Source organism: Salarias fasciatus (assembly GCF_902148845.1).
Source record: "Salarias fasciatus chromosome 7 unlocalized genomic scaffold, fSalaFa1.1 super_scaffold_4, whole genome shotgun sequence".
NCBI lineage: Eukaryota > Metazoa > Chordata > Actinopteri > Blenniiformes > Blenniidae > Salarias > Salarias fasciatus.
The window spans coordinates 11,509,592-11,530,063 of record NW_021941229.1 but is presented as its reverse complement, the minus strand read 5'-3'; the positions used below and the strand labels follow the sequence as shown (position 1 = coordinate 11,530,063).

The 20,472-nt window shown below is 42.0% G+C and overlaps 1 protein-coding gene across 1 annotated transcript in view; it reads left to right on the top strand.

The window, feature by feature from the left end:
* ank1b (ankyrin 1, erythrocytic b) overlaps positions 1-20,472 on the top strand; it is a 73,749-nt gene that overhangs the window by 37,514 nt on the left and 15,763 nt on the right. Inside the window, exons 3-29 of the mRNA XM_030084511.1 lie at positions 3,477-3,575; positions 3,895-3,993; positions 5,035-5,133; positions 6,071-6,256; positions 6,489-6,587; positions 6,754-6,852; positions 7,071-7,169; positions 7,620-7,817; positions 7,912-8,010; positions 8,671-8,769; positions 8,930-9,028; positions 9,244-9,441; positions 9,957-10,055; positions 10,269-10,367; positions 10,569-10,766; positions 10,887-10,985; positions 11,654-11,752; positions 11,871-11,969; positions 12,839-12,931; positions 13,122-13,194; positions 13,374-13,394; positions 15,492-15,615; positions 15,779-15,842; positions 16,812-16,924; positions 17,661-17,885; positions 18,077-18,231; positions 18,497-18,708. Of these exons, the coding sequence (XP_029940371.1) occupies positions 3,477-3,575; positions 3,895-3,993; positions 5,035-5,133; positions 6,071-6,256; positions 6,489-6,587; positions 6,754-6,852; positions 7,071-7,169; positions 7,620-7,817; positions 7,912-8,010; positions 8,671-8,769; positions 8,930-9,028; positions 9,244-9,441; positions 9,957-10,055; positions 10,269-10,367; positions 10,569-10,766; positions 10,887-10,985; positions 11,654-11,752; positions 11,871-11,969; positions 12,839-12,931; positions 13,122-13,194; positions 13,374-13,394; positions 15,492-15,615; positions 15,779-15,842; positions 16,812-16,924; positions 17,661-17,885; positions 18,077-18,231; positions 18,497-18,708 (3,246 nt within the window). The remainder of the gene's footprint in view (positions 1-3,476; positions 3,576-3,894; positions 3,994-5,034; positions 5,134-6,070; positions 6,257-6,488; positions 6,588-6,753; positions 6,853-7,070; positions 7,170-7,619; positions 7,818-7,911; positions 8,011-8,670; positions 8,770-8,929; positions 9,029-9,243; positions 9,442-9,956; positions 10,056-10,268; positions 10,368-10,568; positions 10,767-10,886; positions 10,986-11,653; positions 11,753-11,870; positions 11,970-12,838; positions 12,932-13,121; positions 13,195-13,373; positions 13,395-15,491; positions 15,616-15,778; positions 15,843-16,811; positions 16,925-17,660; positions 17,886-18,076; positions 18,232-18,496; positions 18,709-20,472) is intronic.

Here is a 20,472-nt window from a genome sequence, read left to right as displayed (position 1 = left end):
CCTATTGAAACATTCATGTGGACGTTATTGTTCCTGCACCGTGAGGACGACATGGGCTTTCCCCTTGAAAATAAGGTCCTGATTATGAGATGTGTTGAGTGAAAAATGGTGTTTAGCCGCTTTATTTTTATTCCTCTTACAAAGTGCAGTCTGTACGGAGTTCGGAGAGGAACACTTGAACGCACCACACGCTCTAATTTCACAGCTCTTTCCAGTGGAAGGCAGGTGTCTTCGCAGAACCAGTAAATGGTGTAAAATAAAGGACCAAAAACGAAATTAAAGTTTCATGACCACGAGAAATCCTTATTATTAATCATTGTGTAAAGTAGTGCATATAAATAATTAAGCGCATTAGATTATAGTGCCCTCAATCTGCAGCCCTGCAGTCTGCTCCCTTACACCTTGTTGCATCATTACCCAACAAATCCAGACGATTTATTACCTTCGGCTATAAATATGTGTATTAGCATACGGCTTCAACACAGTGCAGTCATATTTCAGATAGTAGAGTAGGATAGTGTTGGAAGAATAACTGTACAAGTGCTACGATATGCAGACCGAATAGTGTCTGTGACAGAGACGGATCTCTGAGCGGGAGGAACAAACTCTTCCTGAAAGGTGTTGTGCCAACGGAGTAATTTATTTCTGAAGTGAGGGAGGAGGTGTGACGGCTTCCGCAGGTTTCCTTATTCTGTGTTTTCAGAAATATCGAGATAAAACTTAATCGTCATCGAACCTTGCAAATTTAGAAAGAATAGTAATCGAAATGTGTGTTGGACCAATTCTGGTATTGGGAGACGTCCGGCTTTAACCCAACAACTACTAACATGCAGTGAAGCGTTAAGGTCTCGGATTTCACTGTTTTTAATGTATCCCTCCTGCGGTGAAAGCAGTTTAGCACAATAAGTGATATATATACATATATATATATATATATATATATATATATATATATATATATATATATATATATATATATATATATACACACACACACACACATATATATATATATATATATATATATATATATATATATATATATAAACCAGAGCAGGGTTTATCTCCCCATCACATCACTCTGTGTTTGTACTACTGACAGACAAAGAGAAGCAGAAGACGAGACGATAACAATCCAAGATGTCTACTGAAATAAAAAAACACATTAATTCAACTACAATTTAAGGGAGTTAACATCAGCGTATTTAGATCGCGATCAACTAAATAATCACCATTGATAGGATCTACTGTAATTGCATTAAATAGCCGCAATTTTATTTCCTAATGTGATTCAGCTCCTTTTAATTTCCTGCTTTTTCTTCATCTGTACTGCGTTTGTTGAGACGATATTGATGGCTGTTTATTCAGGTTTGAGGCAAGGCCAGAGATGGTATTTTTATATGTGATTTATGTGATTGTGCTGCAATAACCTGTCCTTGCTATAGCTGCAGACCTGCAGGCTGCTGGCGAAGCTCTCACTCTTTCTCCCTTTTCTTCATTGAGATGCCCAACCACCGACGCCCATTGTTGCCCCATATCGCCGCAGTGAATTCTGTACACATAATTAGATACAATTCACAAATGCCAGTGTTTGCAGGAAGCGTGTTGTTGTGCACTGTTGCTCGTTTCTCATTTTTATCCCGGATAAAAAGGGAAAAAAAACTTGAGTCTGGCCGTGTTTCGTCTGCACGACAGAACTCCACACATTAAATCTAGCAGTGTGTGTAATTGCTCCTGATACACACTGCGCGCATGCCCACGCAGTCACTGTGCTGCTGCCCATTTGAATTGAGTGACACTGCAGTATGATGAGAGGCTTTCTGAGAGGAGTGCAGATCACCGAGCCCCCTGCTGGCCGGATTGGTTACGGCAGGCAGTTTGGCATTAAGGACTGGAGTTCAATATGTATCAGTCAGCCGCAAAGACAGAATCGCACAATCAGACAACACCGAGATAAAACAGTTATCGACCATCTCAGCCCCCCCCACCCCCCACCCGGTCCCTCCACTCTCACTCCTCTTTCCTCATCAGCCCCGTCAGGCGGTTTGCTGTGTCAGAAAGGAGTCCTCATGCTGTCGCTGTTGGTTTATCTGTTATTTTTAGAGATCCAATAACAAGACAAGTGGCGTTCTGCGCAGTTGGAGCACATTGGCATATGCTGTAGCGCCCACAGGGACATCACATTCTTTTTCTGATGTTCTTTACCTGTCAGTATGTTTCTCATGTACGCAGAATAAATTGATCACGCAGGGTTACGATATTTTATGCTAAAGTATGATTCTTAATGAATTGGACTTTTATGAAAGTCTAAAACATGATTTTAATAAGTTCGTGTCAACTCCTGAGGCAGAGTAGTAATGATCACAGTCAAGGAGAGAACGAGGATAGAGGTGGTTGCCATGTCAGGGCGATTAAAATCATCATTAATCATGATCACTTTCTAGATACTTACACCTCAGCTTGCAAGGAAATTAAATAGTGTTTTAACATTTCAGCATTTATTTAAATGAGGGAGGGAGGGAGCTGTTCAAAATTCTGAAAAAGCAAAGAAGCTTGAGACAGGCATTAGAAAAATAGCAGGTGCAGCAGTTTGTGAGGCCGACACCCACGCAGTGCGAAGACAACTTGTGAGGGTGTCGTGTACATATTAGTTTCTTTTGTTCTGTGATGACAAGTCAAAATTGCAGTAGAGCTCAGAGTACTGGTTGCACAGGAGAGGAATCAGCACAAAAAAGGAAAAAAACTGCCTCTTCTGACACACGCAGCATCCCTCAGTGTTTCACAATAAGTCCGTTTGGATTTAATTCATAGAAATGAGGCTCCAGACAGCATGTGAGACCAATTAGCCCTACATGTAATCATTAGGTTTGCAGCTTCTCTGCCCTGCATGTCACAGGGTTTTCCTGCACGAGCTGTGGATGGAGGAGAAATGCAGATTTTTGCACCTGGTCAAGCCTAAATCTCTAAAACGTTTGATGCCTGCGCTGAAACTGATAAGTGATACTGAAAGAAAGCGCCAACTGTGTACATATCCAACAAGTTCATGAGGACATAGAAGCTTTACAGCATTTATAAACATTTACAAAAAAGCTGATGGAGAGCAGCTACTGTCCATAACACTTTTCCTTGGAAATTAATTCAAAATATGATTATTTTATATTGACTGAAGCCTCAAATTGAAATATTCTATTTTGGCAAGAGTTGAATTTATGAATTGTTTGAACATTTCTCTTATTGACGGATGGATGGATGGAAAGACTAAAGAGATAATCGAATGCATTAATGAATGGTCAGATGGATTTATACTTTATAAACTATAAGTTTGTAGTTTCATGTCCTTAAATATGAATACCAACACTCTATATTTTCATTGTATACAATACTGTTTACAGTTTGTACATACATACCCTGTACTTTTTTCATTTTACTCTTCATATTTTGACTTGATTTCATCTTGTTTCTGTTTTGTCCTGAAGAATGGACTCAACGGGTTACACCTGGCCTCTAAAGAAGGTCACGTCAAAATGGTCTTGGAGCTTTTACATGCCGGCATCGAGTTGGAAGCAACCACTAAGGTAACCTGTCGTTTCTGTATGCTGGTGATTTCTTGTGATGAATAATGTCAAAACTTTTTGCTGCATCTGCCCTCGCTTGTGGCAACACCACTGTATGCAGTTGTCACTTCTGCTGTCATCTCAAATTCTTGGATGCAGAGAGTTTCAACCGCGCTTCTTCCCCTGCCGGTTTTCATCCTAAATAGTGCAAGACACCGGACACATTTCAGTGTCCTGCTCTCAGAGCACAGATCTAGGCCATTAGGCTCCCATAATTGTCTTCTCATTCATTTTAATTGTCTTTTCACACCTTCTCTGTGGTTTTGCATGTGACCTCCAGAAAGGGAACACTGCTCTCCATATCGCAGCGCTGGCGGGGCAGGAGAAAGTGGTGGCTGAGCTCGTCAACTATGGCGCCAACGTTAATGCCCAGTCACACGTGAGTCTGCACAGGCTGTCGGCAAGAGTGAATGTTGTGTATTTAATAAATCAACAGGAATTTGTGGAATAACATAACAATTGTGTATTATTGTATGTGGGTGATGATTGACTTTTCTTTTAATGCTGATAATTCACATCGCATAACGTCTAGTTTTCAGTTATTTGCTTGAGAGTGTGAAAACTTAAGTTTTCATCTTATTTTGCATATTCGATTAAGTCCGTGCCTTCTCAACATCAAAGTAGAGACAGTGTCACAAATAAAGATGATCCAAGTGGGTTAATCAACAACGAAGGTGTAAAAAAGTAAATTTACATAAGCAGAGCAAAAAAGACAGAGAAAAACTGTCTTATTTTGTGATCTAATGTCTAAGAGCTATTCGCAATATGGTGAGACTGAAACTGGCACAGATTCACAGCAAAAGTACACAAAGGATCTTATTTAAGAGATGTTTGAGGATGTCTCCCTGAAACTGTTAGAAATGTTAGGGATTACGTTCATTGTAATTACACTGCAGAGCCTACACGTTTATAGTTTTACTCGACTAGAGTTGAATCAGTACTGAATGTGCCTGTTTTCAGTTATTTTAGTAGCTTTCTGTACATTTACTTAAGAAGCAAATGTGTGTGTTTTTGTCACTGTAGCCTCTCTGAGTTTTTCTGTCTCCAGACTTTCTTCATAATGGGGACATCGGCGCTCTGCTGGGGCCATAAAGAGACTTTTTTTTATGACTCTGGATTCCTGATATTGATGTTTAGATTCTCCTACATCTCACCAGGGACCTGTTACACAAAAATCCTTCAGATTTTTTCTCTGAAGTGTAAACAAAGACGTAGGCTTCATTTTCTCAAATCACTATTCATTAATATGAGAAATATGGTTTAAGCAGTCTGGGTAATGATGTGTTTTACCTGCATTACTTCCCTTTTTCGGTTTTTGAAAGGAAACGTAAGGAAAAAAAAAGGCTTGGATGAGGTCCAGGCTCTGTGACAGCAACTCAAACGTGAACACATCTTACATAATGTGTTTTTGTCATAACAGAAAGGATTCAGTCCTCTGTACATGGCAGCGCAGGAGAACCATTTAGAAGTGGTCAAGTTCCTGCTGGAGAATGGCGCCAACCAGAGTCTGCCAACTGAGGTACGTGTCTCTTCATGCAAAATAACGTCCTGTTCATGACACTGTTCCAGGCTCACCTTCCTGAAACATCAGTGGCATTTAAAAAAATTGAGATTGCGGTGTGTTTCCAGTCGGTCCTGCATTTTTTTATCGGTAGGAGAACTATCTGAGTTCAGGTGCTTTGATGGGTCGTAGATTATTATCAACCATTTGTATGTGAGTTCATAATAACATTTTTAATGCTTACTTAGATGTTTAAGCACATATTATATCTATCAAAATTGTCAGTATTATTGTGAGTATTAACATTGTGTGTGTGTCATAAGATATATGCACATTGACAGAGAAAAATTAAATGTCATCTACCATACCTCGGGCGAGTCCGTCGATCATCTTTATTTTTATCATCTCATTCTGCTGTGACAGAGATTCATCTGTATGTGTGGTTTGTCCTCACAGCTGTCAGGCCTTTTGGACTGCAGTGTCTCTTTAATCGGCCTTCATAACACTAACAGAGTAGTACTGTGAATTCAAATATGACGTTATATTGAGTTGCTCTACCTACTGAGAGGAGAGATCTAACTCTACAGAAAGGCTTTTCTTAATCGGCAGTGAATACCCAGGCAGGGGAAAATTACAACTCCCACTATTTCCACTCAGAGGCTGTAATATGACACAGTGGGACGCTTTCTCCATCCTTCATTTGTATTGTTCTCGTGTCTTTTTGCTTTTGTGGCTCACTCACAGGTTTACCCCTTAACAACTACCTGTCTAAGGGAACATTTTTTAACTTGATTAAGTTTTAGTTGATTGACTGGAAGCATATATTTTGGAGTATCACTCTTTCCCAAAAGTATAAGCTTTTAATATAAACATACTTATTTCAGCATGTGTAACATGTATTAATATGGAAGTTTAGCCACAAGGCTCACATCATCATCTTATTTTCATACCTCAGGATGGCTTCACCCCCCTTGCAGTGGCGCTCCAACAGGGCCACGAGAACGTCGTGGCTCTGCTCATCAACTACGGCACCAAAGGCAAGGTGCGCCTCCCCGCGCTTCACATCGCCGCACGAAACGACGACACGCGCACCGCTGCAGTCCTGCTGCAGAACGACCCCAACCCTGACGTACTCAGCAAGGTACGCGCTCGCAGGAACATCCAAAAAACATGTTTTCCTTACAGAATAAACGCTCACAGTGGAAACTATTGTTCAGTCTGACTGCTCGTCTCTCCTCTCTTTACCTTTATTTTCAGAACTGTGGTGGAGTCTGTATTGTGCACTTTGTAACCTTGTTTTAAACGGTGATATAAATAGATTCTAATTGTCCTTACTGACGTTGTGCGTCCCCGTTGTGTGTTTTTCTCTGCAGACCGGCTTCACACCTCTCCATATTGCAGCTCACTATGAAAATATGAGTGTAGCTCAGCTGCTGCTGAACAGAGGCGCCAATGTAAACTTCACCCCCAAGGTCAGTCGATCTCAGACACTGTTGTTTGAATAAATTAGAAACCAGAGATCTTAACAGATATTTTTGAAGAGATTTATATACATGGCTCCGCTTTAATTATGATAGGGACACTTGAGACATGAGGTAATTACAGATTACACTCGTTTTTTTGCCCCTGCTTGTCCAGAATGGCATCACACCCCTTCACATAGCCTCCAGGAGGGGCAACGTGATGATGGTCAGACTACTGCTGGACAGAGGAGCACAAATTGATGCCAAAACAAAGGTAAGGTAAAGGACTCACTTTGCGCTCCGTTTGCGGTGGTCCGTCTCAGACCAAAGTGATTCTGGGATTGTGTTGCTTCTGCATGCTTAATCCCCTCCCAATATTTACCAGATTGGTATATTTCCCAGCTGACCTGCTCGTTCCGAATCTTATCTGGCTAAAAGCCTTTGGAATTATGCTGCTGATTTCTCTCTCCTCTCTTGGTCTGTGTTTGGTAGGATGAGCTGACTCCTCTTCACTGTGCAGCCAGGAACGGTCACGTTCGCATTATTGAGATCCTGCTCGAACACGGGGCTCCCATCCAGGCCAAAACAAAGGTAAGACGGATTTAATAAAGCATAGCAAACCGTTTGGCTTTCTTTTTATGTCCCAGTTTTGACTTTGAGTCCTTTTCAGGGCTTTAAAAACATCAGTCAGTCAGAGAATAATAGCAAATGATCAACTTGCAACTAATTTATATGCAACTCAGGAAAATTAGCTGAACTGAAAATGGCACGTCGTTTTATTCATTTTATTCTGCTCGATCTGAGCTTCCTCAGCTATGGACAAGCATATTAAGACCTTACTGCTTCAAGATTATCTGCAAGTAATTTTAGCACAGTGTGTTGATATTATTCAGTCTGAACTCCTGAAACTGACTATTATTGACTCGGTAGCACTTACACGATGATAAATACACAGGTCTTTTCACCATGCTTTTCTTCTTCTTTTCCGACCATAACGACCTTCTATTTCATCCTATCGTCGTTGTAATTTGCGCCCTCCAGAACGGACTGTCCCCCATCCACATGGCAGCTCAGGGGGATCACATGGACTGCGTTCGGCAGCTACTGCAATACAACGCTGAGATCGATGATATCACTCTGGATCATTTAACCCCTCTTCATGTAGCAGCCCACTGCGGTCACCACCGCATGGCCAAAGTTCTACTGGACAAGGGGGCCAAAGCTAATGCACGGGCTCTGGTGAGATTCTTTGCTAGCTATTCGACTGGTTATAAAATATTCCACACGTGTCGTCGAGTCGTGAGGTATGTCGTGTTTTTGTTTTTTTTTTCAGAATGGCTTCACACCTCTACATATTGCTTGCAAGAAAAACCACATGCGGTCCATGGACCTGCTGCTCAAGCACTCTGCTTCCCTAGAAGCTGTCACAGAGGTGAGACCATGTGACCACCGGGACTCAAGTCTGAAAAAGAACAATCATCCACTGTAATGGATCTGTTTTCACACCTGGTAGACCCATAAAGGGATCGATGTTTTGAGACTTATAAAAGGTAGTGACAGAGGTGATGCACAAATCAAAACTTTCAAAACTGAAAATAAACACACCAATTCCAGCATCACAAGCTGCGATTACGTGGATGAAATGTCGCATATTATTTCCTCTTTGTGATCAAATTTGAACAAAGTAATTTTCATAAAACAAATACTTTTTCAAACTAAACCAAACAAGAAAACAGCAAGCTCGATTGGTCGTGCTGAAAAATCCATTTTAAATTCTGACTGGCTTCCAGCTAGCGTTGAATGTTGCCACAGGTTGTTAATGTCACAATGCAAAGCATCATGGGATGCTGCTGCCTCAGTTTGATGTAATTTTCTGTGCATATGAACCTCCACATCAGTCTTTCGGATTCATTTATTCAGTGTTCTTTTAAGTCAGAGCTCTTAATTTGAATATCTGACCATGTGAATCCAGCTATTGAAGTGAATCCAACTCGCTCTGCCAGATCGAAATAATGAACACAAACAACTCAGCTAATTTGTAACGCATGTGTTTTGAGGTTTGATGACTTCTATTGTGTGTTTGTGTGCGCAGTCCGGCCTCACTCCTCTTCATGTAGCATCCTTCATGGGCCATCTGAACATCGTGAAGAACCTGCTCCAAAGAGGGGCTTCCCCTAATGCTTCCAATGTGGTGAGAACATAACCTGTTCAATTTTTTTTTGTTCCAAAGCACTTTTTAACATAGGCCTTTAAAATGCTGGATGGATAAATGTTAAGCAATGTGATGTTGCTGATTTTCCTGAATTTTTTGTTCTCCATGAGTGACCGCTGTGTCCTTCTGTCTACGTTAGAAAGTGGAGACTCCTCTCCACATGGCCTCCAGAGCAGGACACTGTGAGGTCGCTCAGTTCTTGCTACAGAACGCAGCACAAGTGGATGCCAAGGCTAAGGTAGAGGTTTTACCATCCGAAACAAGCTCATGGCTCCTGTGTTTGGATGTTTTCTCTTATTTTGAAGTTGCGTTAGTACATTAATTTGCAATCAGCCACATAAATTGCATTAATGTGATATATTTCTTTGAGTGACTGCCTCATTACTTCACTCCACTCTGTAGTAATCTCTTTATTATTTAAATGAATAGATAAATAAATCCTGATCTCTGCAGGATGACCAGACGCCCCTACACTGTGCCGCCCGCATGGGCCACAAGGAGCTTGTCAAGCTGCTCCTGGAGCACAAGGCCAACCCCGACTCGGCCACAACCGCGGGTCACACACCGCTACACATCGCAGCGCGTGAAGGACACGTCCACACCATCCGGATACTGCTGGATGCTGGAGCACAACAAATAAAGATGACAAAGGTGGATATTTTCAGTCATTTACAAAGCTAGATGTTAATATTGGATTCAAAACCTGCAGGTCTGGAAGGTTGTCTTTTCCCATGAATGATTTTTTTTTTTTTTTGCTTTTTAATTATTGCAAAAAAGTCCTGATAAGTGTAATCAGTTTAGGATAAAACTACGAGCTAATTAAATCAAGCAAACAGTTGTTCTTGCTCTGTGAGGGAAGTTGTGCAGTAGAGATATCACCCAAAGACAGGAAACACAGACGCAGCCTTCAGTCATGTTATTAGAAACCCGCTGTGCCACGTTGTGCTGTAGTGAGAATCATTTGCATCCAGTCTCTCTGTAGTCATCCAAGAAAAAGAAAGCACCAGATAGATCAAAGAGCACTTAGCAGTGTCTGACGCGTTCAGCAAATCACTGTTTATTGATATTGTTTATATCCACATAGGTTCTTCTGGTGATGAGAACTCTTACAGTTCCAGCTGAATGTACAGAAAAGCAATTTCCGTTTGTTCTTTCCTTCTGAGCAGAAAGGCTTCACTCCCCTCCACGTGGCCTCTAAATATGGAAAGGTGGATGTAGCAGAACTCCTTCTGGAGAGAGGAGCTAACCCAAATGCAGCCGGGAAGGTGAGCCAATCAAGCAACATCTCACTCTTCATCAGCCTGTTAAGAGCAGATCGAAATAAAAGCTTGGCCTCACTGAGATAAGAGTTTTTATCAGCTGATTAACAGATTACCATGCTCTGTGTTTCATATATACATGTTTCTGTGTCTTTTGTGCGTGTGTGTTTCTGTGGGGGTTTATATATGTCTCCATGTGTATGTGCGTGTGGTTAACAGAACGGTCTGACACCCCTTCATGTGGCCGTCCATCACAACAACCTGGATGTTGTTAAACTCCTGGTCAGCAAGGGAGGATCTGCACACAGCACTGCCCGAGTAAGATGCTCACATGTTTATGTGTGTGTGCATGTGTGAAAACTCACACAGGGAGAATAAAACATGCTAAAAAAAAAAAAAAAGAGGGCCAAATGAGATTGAGATGCACTCAACTTGTGTTAAATTTCTAAGATGCGCCAAAAGGTAAGATGAGCTGCTTCCACTTGTGTTTATGCAGTATGTCCTTGTTTCTCTGCACAGAACGGCTACACTCCCCTCCACATAGCAGCCAAGCAGAACCAGATGGAGGTGGCCAGTTGTCTGCTTCAGAATGGGGCATCGCCCAATTCTGAGTCCCTCCAAGGCATCACGCCTCTGCACCTGGCTTCACAGGAGGGCCGGCCAGACATGGTGGCCCTCCTCATCTCCAAGCAGGCCAACGTGAATCTAGGAAACAAGGTATCGTGTTACAGCGGAGGAAAAAAAAAAGTGCCTTTCTTTAAATCTATGTAGCTGATCTAAAGAAAGGAATGTGTACAAGTATAGATCCTCATCCTTTTGTGTGTTTCTGTTTGTCAGAATGGACTGACCCCTCTGCATCTCGTGGCTCAGGAGGGCCACGTCGGCATTGCAGACACGTTAGTCAAACAGGGGGCCTCCGTTTACGCTGCTTCCAGGGTGAGTTGCTCCACCAGGACTGACACGCAGAGTGATCAAACAGATAATACCGATAGGTGGCTCGGGATATTTTGATGATGGGAATAGTGTCAGGTTCAGGGTTGCAATTTAACAAGATTGCACATTTCCGTTTGATATTCATGCTGCCTTCTTTGTGGTGCAGACTGTTCCAAAGATTGCATTACTTTAATGATCCACCTCCTGAGATTCTTTTATCCCTCTGTGTTTGAGCCGTCCTGTTCATGGTTGAGCGATGAGGTGCTACAGTGCAGCGATTTAAGAGCCTTGCTCACAGTCCCACAGTGCTGGTGAAGAGGTGGGGGCAAGTTTGCTCCAGCACAGAGAGTGTACATTAAGCGTTTGTTTTGGATGCTCTGTGAGGTTTTCTCATGTTGTGGCCTTGATTCGTATACGGTTGGATTGATTCTGTCGATCCTCCAGTGTTAAGCATAATATAGCAGGGGAGGATACGTAGAACAGACAGAGGAGAATTTTAGTAGCTGTGAATCTAATATGTGCATAATCAATTAAGTACTTTAACTTTCCTAATTGCTAAAAAAAATCCAATCAAATTGACAAAACTGCTCTGCGTCTGAACAGTCTTTCTCTCTCTCTCTCTCTCTCTCTCGCTCTCTCTCTCTCTCTCTCTCTCTCTTTCTCTCTCACAGATGGGCTACACACCCCTTCATGTGGCTTGTCACTATGGCAACATCAAAATGGTGAAGTTCCTTCTGCAGCAGCAAGCTCATGTGAACAGCAAGACGAGGGTAAAAAAAAAAAAGAAGAAAAAAATCAATATCAACTCGGTTTATTTGGCCTCTCAGATGACAACTACACCTCGTTTTGTTGTTTCTGGTTGTGCGTGACTCTGCTTCTCCTGTTCAGATGGGCTACACGCCTCTGCACCAGGCGGCTCAGCAGGGCCACACCGATATCGTCACCCTGCTGTTGAAACATGGAGCTCTGCCCAATGAGATTACCACGGTGAGACACTTTTAGGAACGCCCTGTTATAGCCTGCTTCAAACATCAGATCGTGCCTCCATGCAGATTTCTCCACAGGAACATCCACAGGTGTTCGTCAGGATTCATGAAAATGAGAAGAAAAGTATTTTCCACTTGTTAATGTGTTTTTTTCAGAGTGCAACACTTATAAAACCAACCAGCCATTCACTGATCGAGTTTCACCTCATTCAAACTTTTTTACCAAGGTTCATGAACTGACACCTCTCAAAGCCAAACTGCACAAAAGGCAACTGCTGAGACAGATTCCTCAAAAATCCTCACTTCCTGTCCAATTTGCCAACATTCTAAGCTTGTATGGAGACCGTCAGAAAAGTATGCATGAGTTAGAATGATGGGCTTTGTATAGCTACAAATATCCTACAAATATGTTTCGATGATCCATCAAAATAAAAAGCGTGGCTTTGTAAAGAAATTAATTTGTTTACTGTTTTCAGTGCTTTCAATTCAATTCAATTCAATTTTATTGAGAGTAGCAGCAAAAATAGACTGTGAGTTTGAGAAAACACACATGCCGAGTGCTACAGAAAGTGTACAGTCTGTGAGTCAGCGAGAGGAGTGTGAGGAATTTGCTGTCTTCCAGATCGATTCCTTAACTCTCACTGTTATAGTAGTTTGTATTTATAACTTTACTAGTCCTCACTAGTTAACAAGTCTCCCTGAGATTAAATGAGACATTTTCCATGTGACCTCTAGCACCAATATCTCTTTAATATAAAAGACTCTGTGGCTTTTCACAATATCAGGCTATTTAGCATTTATTATAATCTATATTTTCTACAAATGAAGTCAGAAAAATTAGTCCTGAAGCTTCTGAATCTGCCTGTACAGAACGGGACATCTCCCCTGGGCATCGCCAAGCGGCTGGGTTACATCTCTGTCATCGACGTGCTGAAGCTGGTTACCGAGGAGTCCGTCTCTGCGGTGAGCACGGTTCACATGGTTACACTGAGCAGCCTTGACGCGCCGTGACTCAGACGTTCAGTCGAATCACCGTCCCGTCGTAATCGTGCTGGACCGCCTCACCTGCCTGATGATAGATGTGTCGTTCGGTCGCCTTTTCCGTTGTTTGCCCCGTCTCTGTGGTTATACCTGTCACTCCGGTTCTTCACAGATCACCACCGAGAAACACCGGATGAGTTTTCCCGAGACGGTAGATGAGATACTGGACGTTTCGGAGGATGAAGGTAGGCGACCCGACCTGATTGTCTGACTCTGACTTTGCATTCGTTTTCAGCTCCCAATTTGTGATAGAAGAAAAACTATAAAGTGGGGCTGCGCTGACATTTCAGAGTGCCACAGTGAATATGAATAAATAAATATGTATGTGATTGTCTATAACCCCATTTTTCCATTTGCTTTGTAGGGGTTGCCCAGCTAACGTTAGGTAGGATTGTGTCTGTATCTCTGCCTTGTCCGGTCGGGTGGCTCGTGAACTTGTGCCTTCATTGCAGTCTCATTTTCTCCGTGTGTCACTAATCGTCCTTCTAATCAGTTCGACTCTCAAACTCCAGCACTTGTTCGCTCCTCTTTCTCCTCATCTTATCTATTTTATCTCGGTTCTCTCCTCTGTCTTGTTATTTCAAGCAAAACTGTTTTTCATCAGCATGAAAGCCGCATTTTTCCTTTCTTACCAGCCTGCAGCGCATATCTGTTGGTGGGCTTCTCATCGACAGAGCGCCACATATTCCTGCATTTAGACAACAAAACAGCCCTTCCTGATTCAGCTGTTACTTTTGCCTTTTTACAGCCTTAATTGATCCATAAGCTGATTATAAACACACGCTGAGCCACAGCTGTGACACGCTCCTGCAAACAGTTGCTGTTTACGCAGTCGTCTCTCCGCTTCAGAGAACCTCAGAATTAAAAAACCCAATCAGTCATTTCTGCTCAGCACATTTCCAAGCTTTGTTTTTGCAGCCTTTGTTGAGTTTTATTACGTTTTTTTTCCTTCTTTAACATTTTGTTTGTTTTTCTGAACAGCTTGTTACTACTGGATGTTAAACTGTCTCTGTCTCCGTCCTGTGAAGTGTTTTATAGTTTTCTCTTAGGGTTGTAACGGTTGCGAACTGAACCCCAAAACCTCTGTTCAAATTATTCTTGCTTGAAAATTCATTCTGTGCTTGAAAAATTTGGTTTAAAAACTTCCGATTGAAAGTTGTTGTTTTTTTAACTTCTTTAGATTTCGATAGATAAAGAAAATTTAAAATCTGCATTTGTTTCAAACCCACTCATAATGATTCCTCATAAAGTCTAACAGAAAATAAGGCATGCACTGGTGCACTGGATCAACTTCTCCCCTTTTGGGGTCCCAAGTTCAAGTCCCCAGTTGCGATAATGAGTTTATCCACTGTGAAACTTATTATCCATGAATACAGAGTGAGTTGCAATGCTGCTCGATTGACGTTTCTTCTATAGCAGGACACATATACTTGATAGGTTTTGGGGGAGGAATCAGTTTAGAGCCTTTTTAGAAAAGACATTTAGAAAAGCATTTATAAAATTTTGACCACTTTTACGCCACTCTGTGAGAGATTTGATTGTATAGTTGTAATTTCTTGGTCTGTGTTTATACTGACCTTACAGTCTCAAAATACAGAAACATTCTTTAAGAGCATCTTATGGTGAATGTTCACACATATTTTAATTAATGCCCCCGAAGGTGTTAACAGAAGTCGTAGGTTTTTTTTTTACACTGTTAATAAAACAAGTTAATCACTGTCAACAGTTCTTTAATCATATCTCCACATTTTTCCCAATGAAAGAATCAGGTTTTTGGTTGTTTTTTTTTTCAAACCGATTTGAACTGAACCGTGGGCTTGGTGAACCGTTACTCCTCTACTTATTCCTGTTGTTATGATTGCCATCTTATCGGTGCCATTCTCCTTTATTAATCGAGGTGTTTTCTCCTACACAGAAACAACCATCACCACATGTGATTTCATCTTTAATGGGCATGCTCACTAAAAAAAGCAGTCGCCAGGTGCCGTCCATGCAGTGTCCCTTCAAACCGTGTTGATACTCACTGTCTTACCAATCCTCTTCTTTCTTTGGTTTCCATCAGCTCTGGTTGTTGTTGGTTTGACTCCATCGCTTGGACTAAAATGTTTAAAACTGCTTTGTGGTTTTGATTTGACTTTTGTTTTTTGTTTTTTTTTCTGTGGTTTCGTGGAGGTGAAGGAATGGGAGGGATGGTGGTGCAAAAGAGTGAAGTGATTTAGATTTGAGGCTGGGTGATCAGTCCAAGTTCCATCAAAATGACTCAAAATACTTTGACACCATTGGCAGATAACTTTTATGTTTTAAGGAAGCTGTGTAAATTGACTGAGTGTTAAAATCAGCATCATTTTGCCCCTTACTCCCCTGTGTCATCCTTTTCTTCCCCTAATTCTTTATGTCCTTGCATTTTTTTTTTTTATATTCAGTTAGTTTTGCCTCCTTTTTGGCTCATTCTCATAGTTTTTTTTTTTTTCATTTCCAACAGGAGACGAGTTGCTCGGCATGGACGGGGCTCGCTATTTGAAGTTGGACGACTTCAAGGATCAAGACGACGACTTCCTCTCGCCAAAGAAGACGCTCAGAGACTTTGAGGGCGGCATGGGCACCACGTGAGTCAGGTGTTACGGTGATATGGTGGTGGTCTGAATACAGAATACTCCCTTTTCCCCCCTCAATTTTCATTCACTCTCAGGAGCACCTCACATAAATATCGTTCCAAAATATTCAGCCACTGCGTCTTGCCCTACATGATTTTCTTCTCCTTCACTACAGGCCGTATTCACCTGCTATTCCCAGGATCCCCTGTGTCTCACCAGAGACAGTCCTTCTGGATCAGGTACACTTTAAAATGCACATTATAATACTCATTTATTCACCTTTCACTGTTTTTTTGATTCACTTCTCTTTTCTACTTCTGAATCTGATCAAATTCAGGTTTTGCGGGAAGCAAGAATGAGAACCAAGAGCATGTTTCAAAGGATGTTTTAGCCCGCGTGACTTTAACAGGGCTTTTAGAATTGCTCGGAGGTTGTTACACAGTGAATGCAGCTGTAGTCGTAACGAAGAAGACAGGGAGGCTGGAAAAAGCCTAAGTCCCTAAAAAGATGAATAATTTAAAATTAGCAGCTAAATTTAGAGCGGAGCAACATCTAAACTACCAAAACAAGACAGAAGAACAACTGTTCTTCTGCCCTTAAAAGACTTGAGCCTCTCAGATTGGGGAGAAGATTCAATCACAAACAGCATAAAGCAAAGCAGTACAAATGGAAAAACACAGAGATGCTAACATCAAATTAAACTTGACTCCAAAAACTTTCTATACATTTTAGCCTGTGTCCAACAGCAGATGAATTTTTAAGTACTAAGCTCCATATAATGTCACTTTAGTGTCTGTCAACCTAGTTGCCACATGTCAGCCGAATCTCTTTATTAAACCTTGTGGCTGCAGAGATATTCGCTTATCAGTGAGTGTATATGCTAAAAAGGGTTCAGCCTAGCAATAAGCTTGGGTTTAAAGGGTTACGTTTTTTGAAGATAATGCTTTGGTTTGTTTATTTATTTGTTTACTGTCTTCATCAGAAATGTGCTTGAATCATAAACTGAAACAGAAAACAGAGAAAATAAAATGACTGAATTTGTCTATTTTTCATTTGCTTTTAATTCCTCTATTCTTCACTTTGGTCTTTACTCTTCTCTCTCATTTCTTTCACTCCCTTTTTCCTTTGTCTTAATCTATTCAGTCATGGTTATTTTACCGCCTCTGAATTTTTCACTGCCTGTCATTTCTCTCCCCGTCTGACCCCAGCACACTCCCATCCCTTTGCCAAAAGAGTACGATGAGGATTCCCTCATCCCGAGCAGTCCGGCCACAGAAACCTCCGACAACGTCAGCCCTGTCGCCAGCCCTATTCACACCGGGTGAGCTCTTTAATCTGCTTTTTAATGGTCACGCTAAATCACGTCAGTGGTTGATGGCTCTTGTTGGCTTCGTCATATGAAGGGATCTGAGCTGAGACAGCAGTATCACACACATTAATAAAGCTATAAATAAATCTTATTGGGGTGTTTTTCAGTGACCCAATAAGATGGAACCACAGATAATCTACCTGGTAGCAAACTACTGTAAGCATTATTACAAATGTGCATTTTCCAATGAATATGGGACTGATTGTACATTTAATAAAACACCAATGTTCATGCAACTTTGTCTGCAAACAACACAGGGAGTCATAAGGAAAAAGATGAGCGATGTGAAGAGTCATCCGCCCACACACACACACACACACACACACACACACACACACACACACACACACACACACACACACACCTGGGCTGTGCAGTGCTAATGCAGGATCAGACAGCTTGGAGCTCTGTTTGAGATCACTTCATGTGAACTTGCTGAACTTGCGGAGTGGTGCCTCCAGATGGCCTGTGGTCCGCCACCATATTGAAACAATCAAATGAAAAGAGCCGCCGCTCAGTAGATTGATTTTCCTGCTCTTTGACAGCGCTGAAGTATGAACAGACAGACACCACATGAATTCAAACTATTGCTCAATGGCGTCCTCGCTCTTGCAGAGGAAGCAGCCGTCTGCTCTTCTTTTACTGATTTGTCGCTAACGAACTCACTAAATCCTGGTGTGGCTCTCAGCTTCCTGGTGAGTTTCATGGTGGACGCCCGAGGAGGCTCGATGCGGGGCAGCAGGCACCACGGCCTGCGGGTCATCATCCCCCCTCGAACCTGCGCCGCGCCCACGCGCATCACCTGCCGCCTCGTCAAGCCCCAGAAGCTGACCACGCCCCCGCCGCTGGTGGAGGGGGAGGGTCTGGCCAGCAGGATCATCTCGCTGGGACCGTCCAGTATGCAGTTCCTTGGGTCAGTCAGACTTGTGTTAAGAGTTATTTAACTGTGAATGTATGTTTGTACGACTCCATAGCACCTGCCTGACGTATTTGGATCACACATCTCTCAATTTTCAACCAAACACATATTAAATGCATTTGGTGAAGCAGTAAATTCATGACAGAGAGGATTTTTACCATTGAGGCTGCCGTTGTCTCCCACAGGCCTGTGATAGTGGAAATCCCTCACTTTGCCTCACTGGGCCGAGGGGATCGGGAGCTGGTGGTCCTCCGCAGTGAGAACGGCTCGGTCTGGAAGGAGCATCGCAATCGCTATGGCGACGAAGTGCTGGAAACTATTTTGAATGGCATGGATGAAGGTCAGTGTGATGGTAATGGATGTCGCTGTCTGCGAGACCTTGCGCGGTCACAGATAAGCCGGTCTTAATCTTGATGTATGACCCCGGAGTTACAGAGCAGGAACATCGAGAGAGGACACCTTTTAAATGGTACATCTGTCTCTCCGCAGTGTCGCATTAAACGCACTTTCCCTCCTTCCCACCGAACCGCCGAGATGCCGCACTGCATGTGTGCTTCTTCTCGTCCTCTTATCTCCGTTCCTGTCCTCTTTCGTCTCACCGGCAGACTTGGAGAGTCAAGAGGAGCTGGAGAAGAAGCGAATCCGCCGGATTATTTCCACCGACTTCCCCCTCTACTTCGCCGTCGTCTCCCGCATTCAGCAGGAGAGCGATCTGATTGGTCCAGAGGGCGGCAGGCTGACCAGCAAGCTGGTGCCGCACGTTGAGGCCATCTTCCCCGAGACGGCCGTCACCAAAAGAGTGAGGCTCGGTCTGCAGGTAAGAAAATGAGTCAAAATGTAGAAATGTGCATGAGAAAACATGGGAATTATGACAATGAAGATAGCAGGCAGTTATTAGACAGAGTCTGTGCACATGCTCATGATTCATAATTGCTGGGGTGTTTGCTATGTTGTTTATTCAACAAACACGAGCCTGTTGGGTGGCAGAAATTACTGAGAGCAGATGTTTGAATCACAGAACAGAGTGCAGTCTGTTCCTGCAGCCTCCATGCCAACGTGATTACCTGCAGCCTGCATTTCCGTTTGTGCTGCGTTCAGTCAGCTTCAATCACACTTGACTGATCTGATGTCCTGGAGTTGATGTTTGATCAATGACCTTAAATATTCAAGAGAGGTGCTATACAGGAAAGTGCAGACACATATTTTTCCAAAGTATTGTGAGTCGAAGTGAATTCTTTTGATTCAAGTGAGGCCATTTTTAATCTTATTTCTTTTTTATGTTACATTTTACAACTGTGTGTTTCTTGCTTTGTATTTCTCATCATGTAAAAAACAATTTGTTGTTGTATCTTCACTGATATTTTCAAGATTTAAGTCTTTCAGGGACTTAAAATGTGCAATATGTAACATTTAGCGGTATGTTCTGTTCCCTTTGTGGAGTGGGTGGCTTTGTTAAGTTATTTCATGTCGTCTAATGTGCTATTAGCATAATAGTAGCTCGCTTCATTTTGTTTATGCATTATTGTTGGATAATGATAGTAATTATTTGCCAGACGTTCAAGATGACACTTCTGTTCTGCCATACTTGATATATTTGTTCTTGACAGTGCTTACTTACTCTGTTTCAAGCAGGTGTGCAGACACATCAAATCGTCTTTTTCTGACTCTATTAGCCGTTCATTTAGTTTTAAATTTTGTAAACAGATCTAATGGGTGCAGGAATGACAAGCTGAATGAGTAAGCCAGTTATAAGAACTGGTTTAAAATGTCTACAGATTTTTCAGTGGAGAAGAAACTCAACATTCAGCATTCAGACAACTCAAACTGTCTGTAGCATTTCACATTAAGTGAATTATTATTTCGAGTCTTTCTATAAGCAAGTGTCCTTTCAGCCGCTCCCTTTGACAGGGTTCACCATGCACAAAGATTTGCCCAGTTTTTATGCAAGATACCTTCCAAATGAAACAGTTGGTGGCATTGTTTTTTTGCCAAGAGGTTAATTATCACTCTTCACAGTTATGATTAACCAGGGTCTATAATGGCAATGCAGGGAACTTGCAAGGGCTTTGAATGTTGCTGCATTAAGCATTGACTACAATTATAACGCCATCTTGTGGTATAAAGTGGTATTACAAGTCCAGGCATTATGAGGATGTTTGGTTAGTTCGGGACCATCTTGGAAATAACAGTCTCAGTGCTGTTTTTTAAATTAGTTTGATCACATGAGTTTATTGACAATGTTTGAAAATGCTAAACATTGCATATTGTACCTTTAAATAATACAATGTTTGACTTGTCTTTTAAAAGATCTTCAGTAATTTCTGAATTGTAGCACATAATATGACATAACATGAGGTTTTAAAGTTTGTTACTCATCCAGACTTCCACAGACGTACACAGATACTCATGCTGACCGTCTCTTTTCAAACACCTCCGCTTGACTTTGTTTCCCCCTGACAGCAGGATTGCAATGGACTATTGGTTTTTCATTTCTTTTGTTTTGGGCACTTCACTGTACATTGTTTACATCATCTGTCATGGCACTGATGCTGTATTAAAAAAAAGGAAATTGCATGGGTTT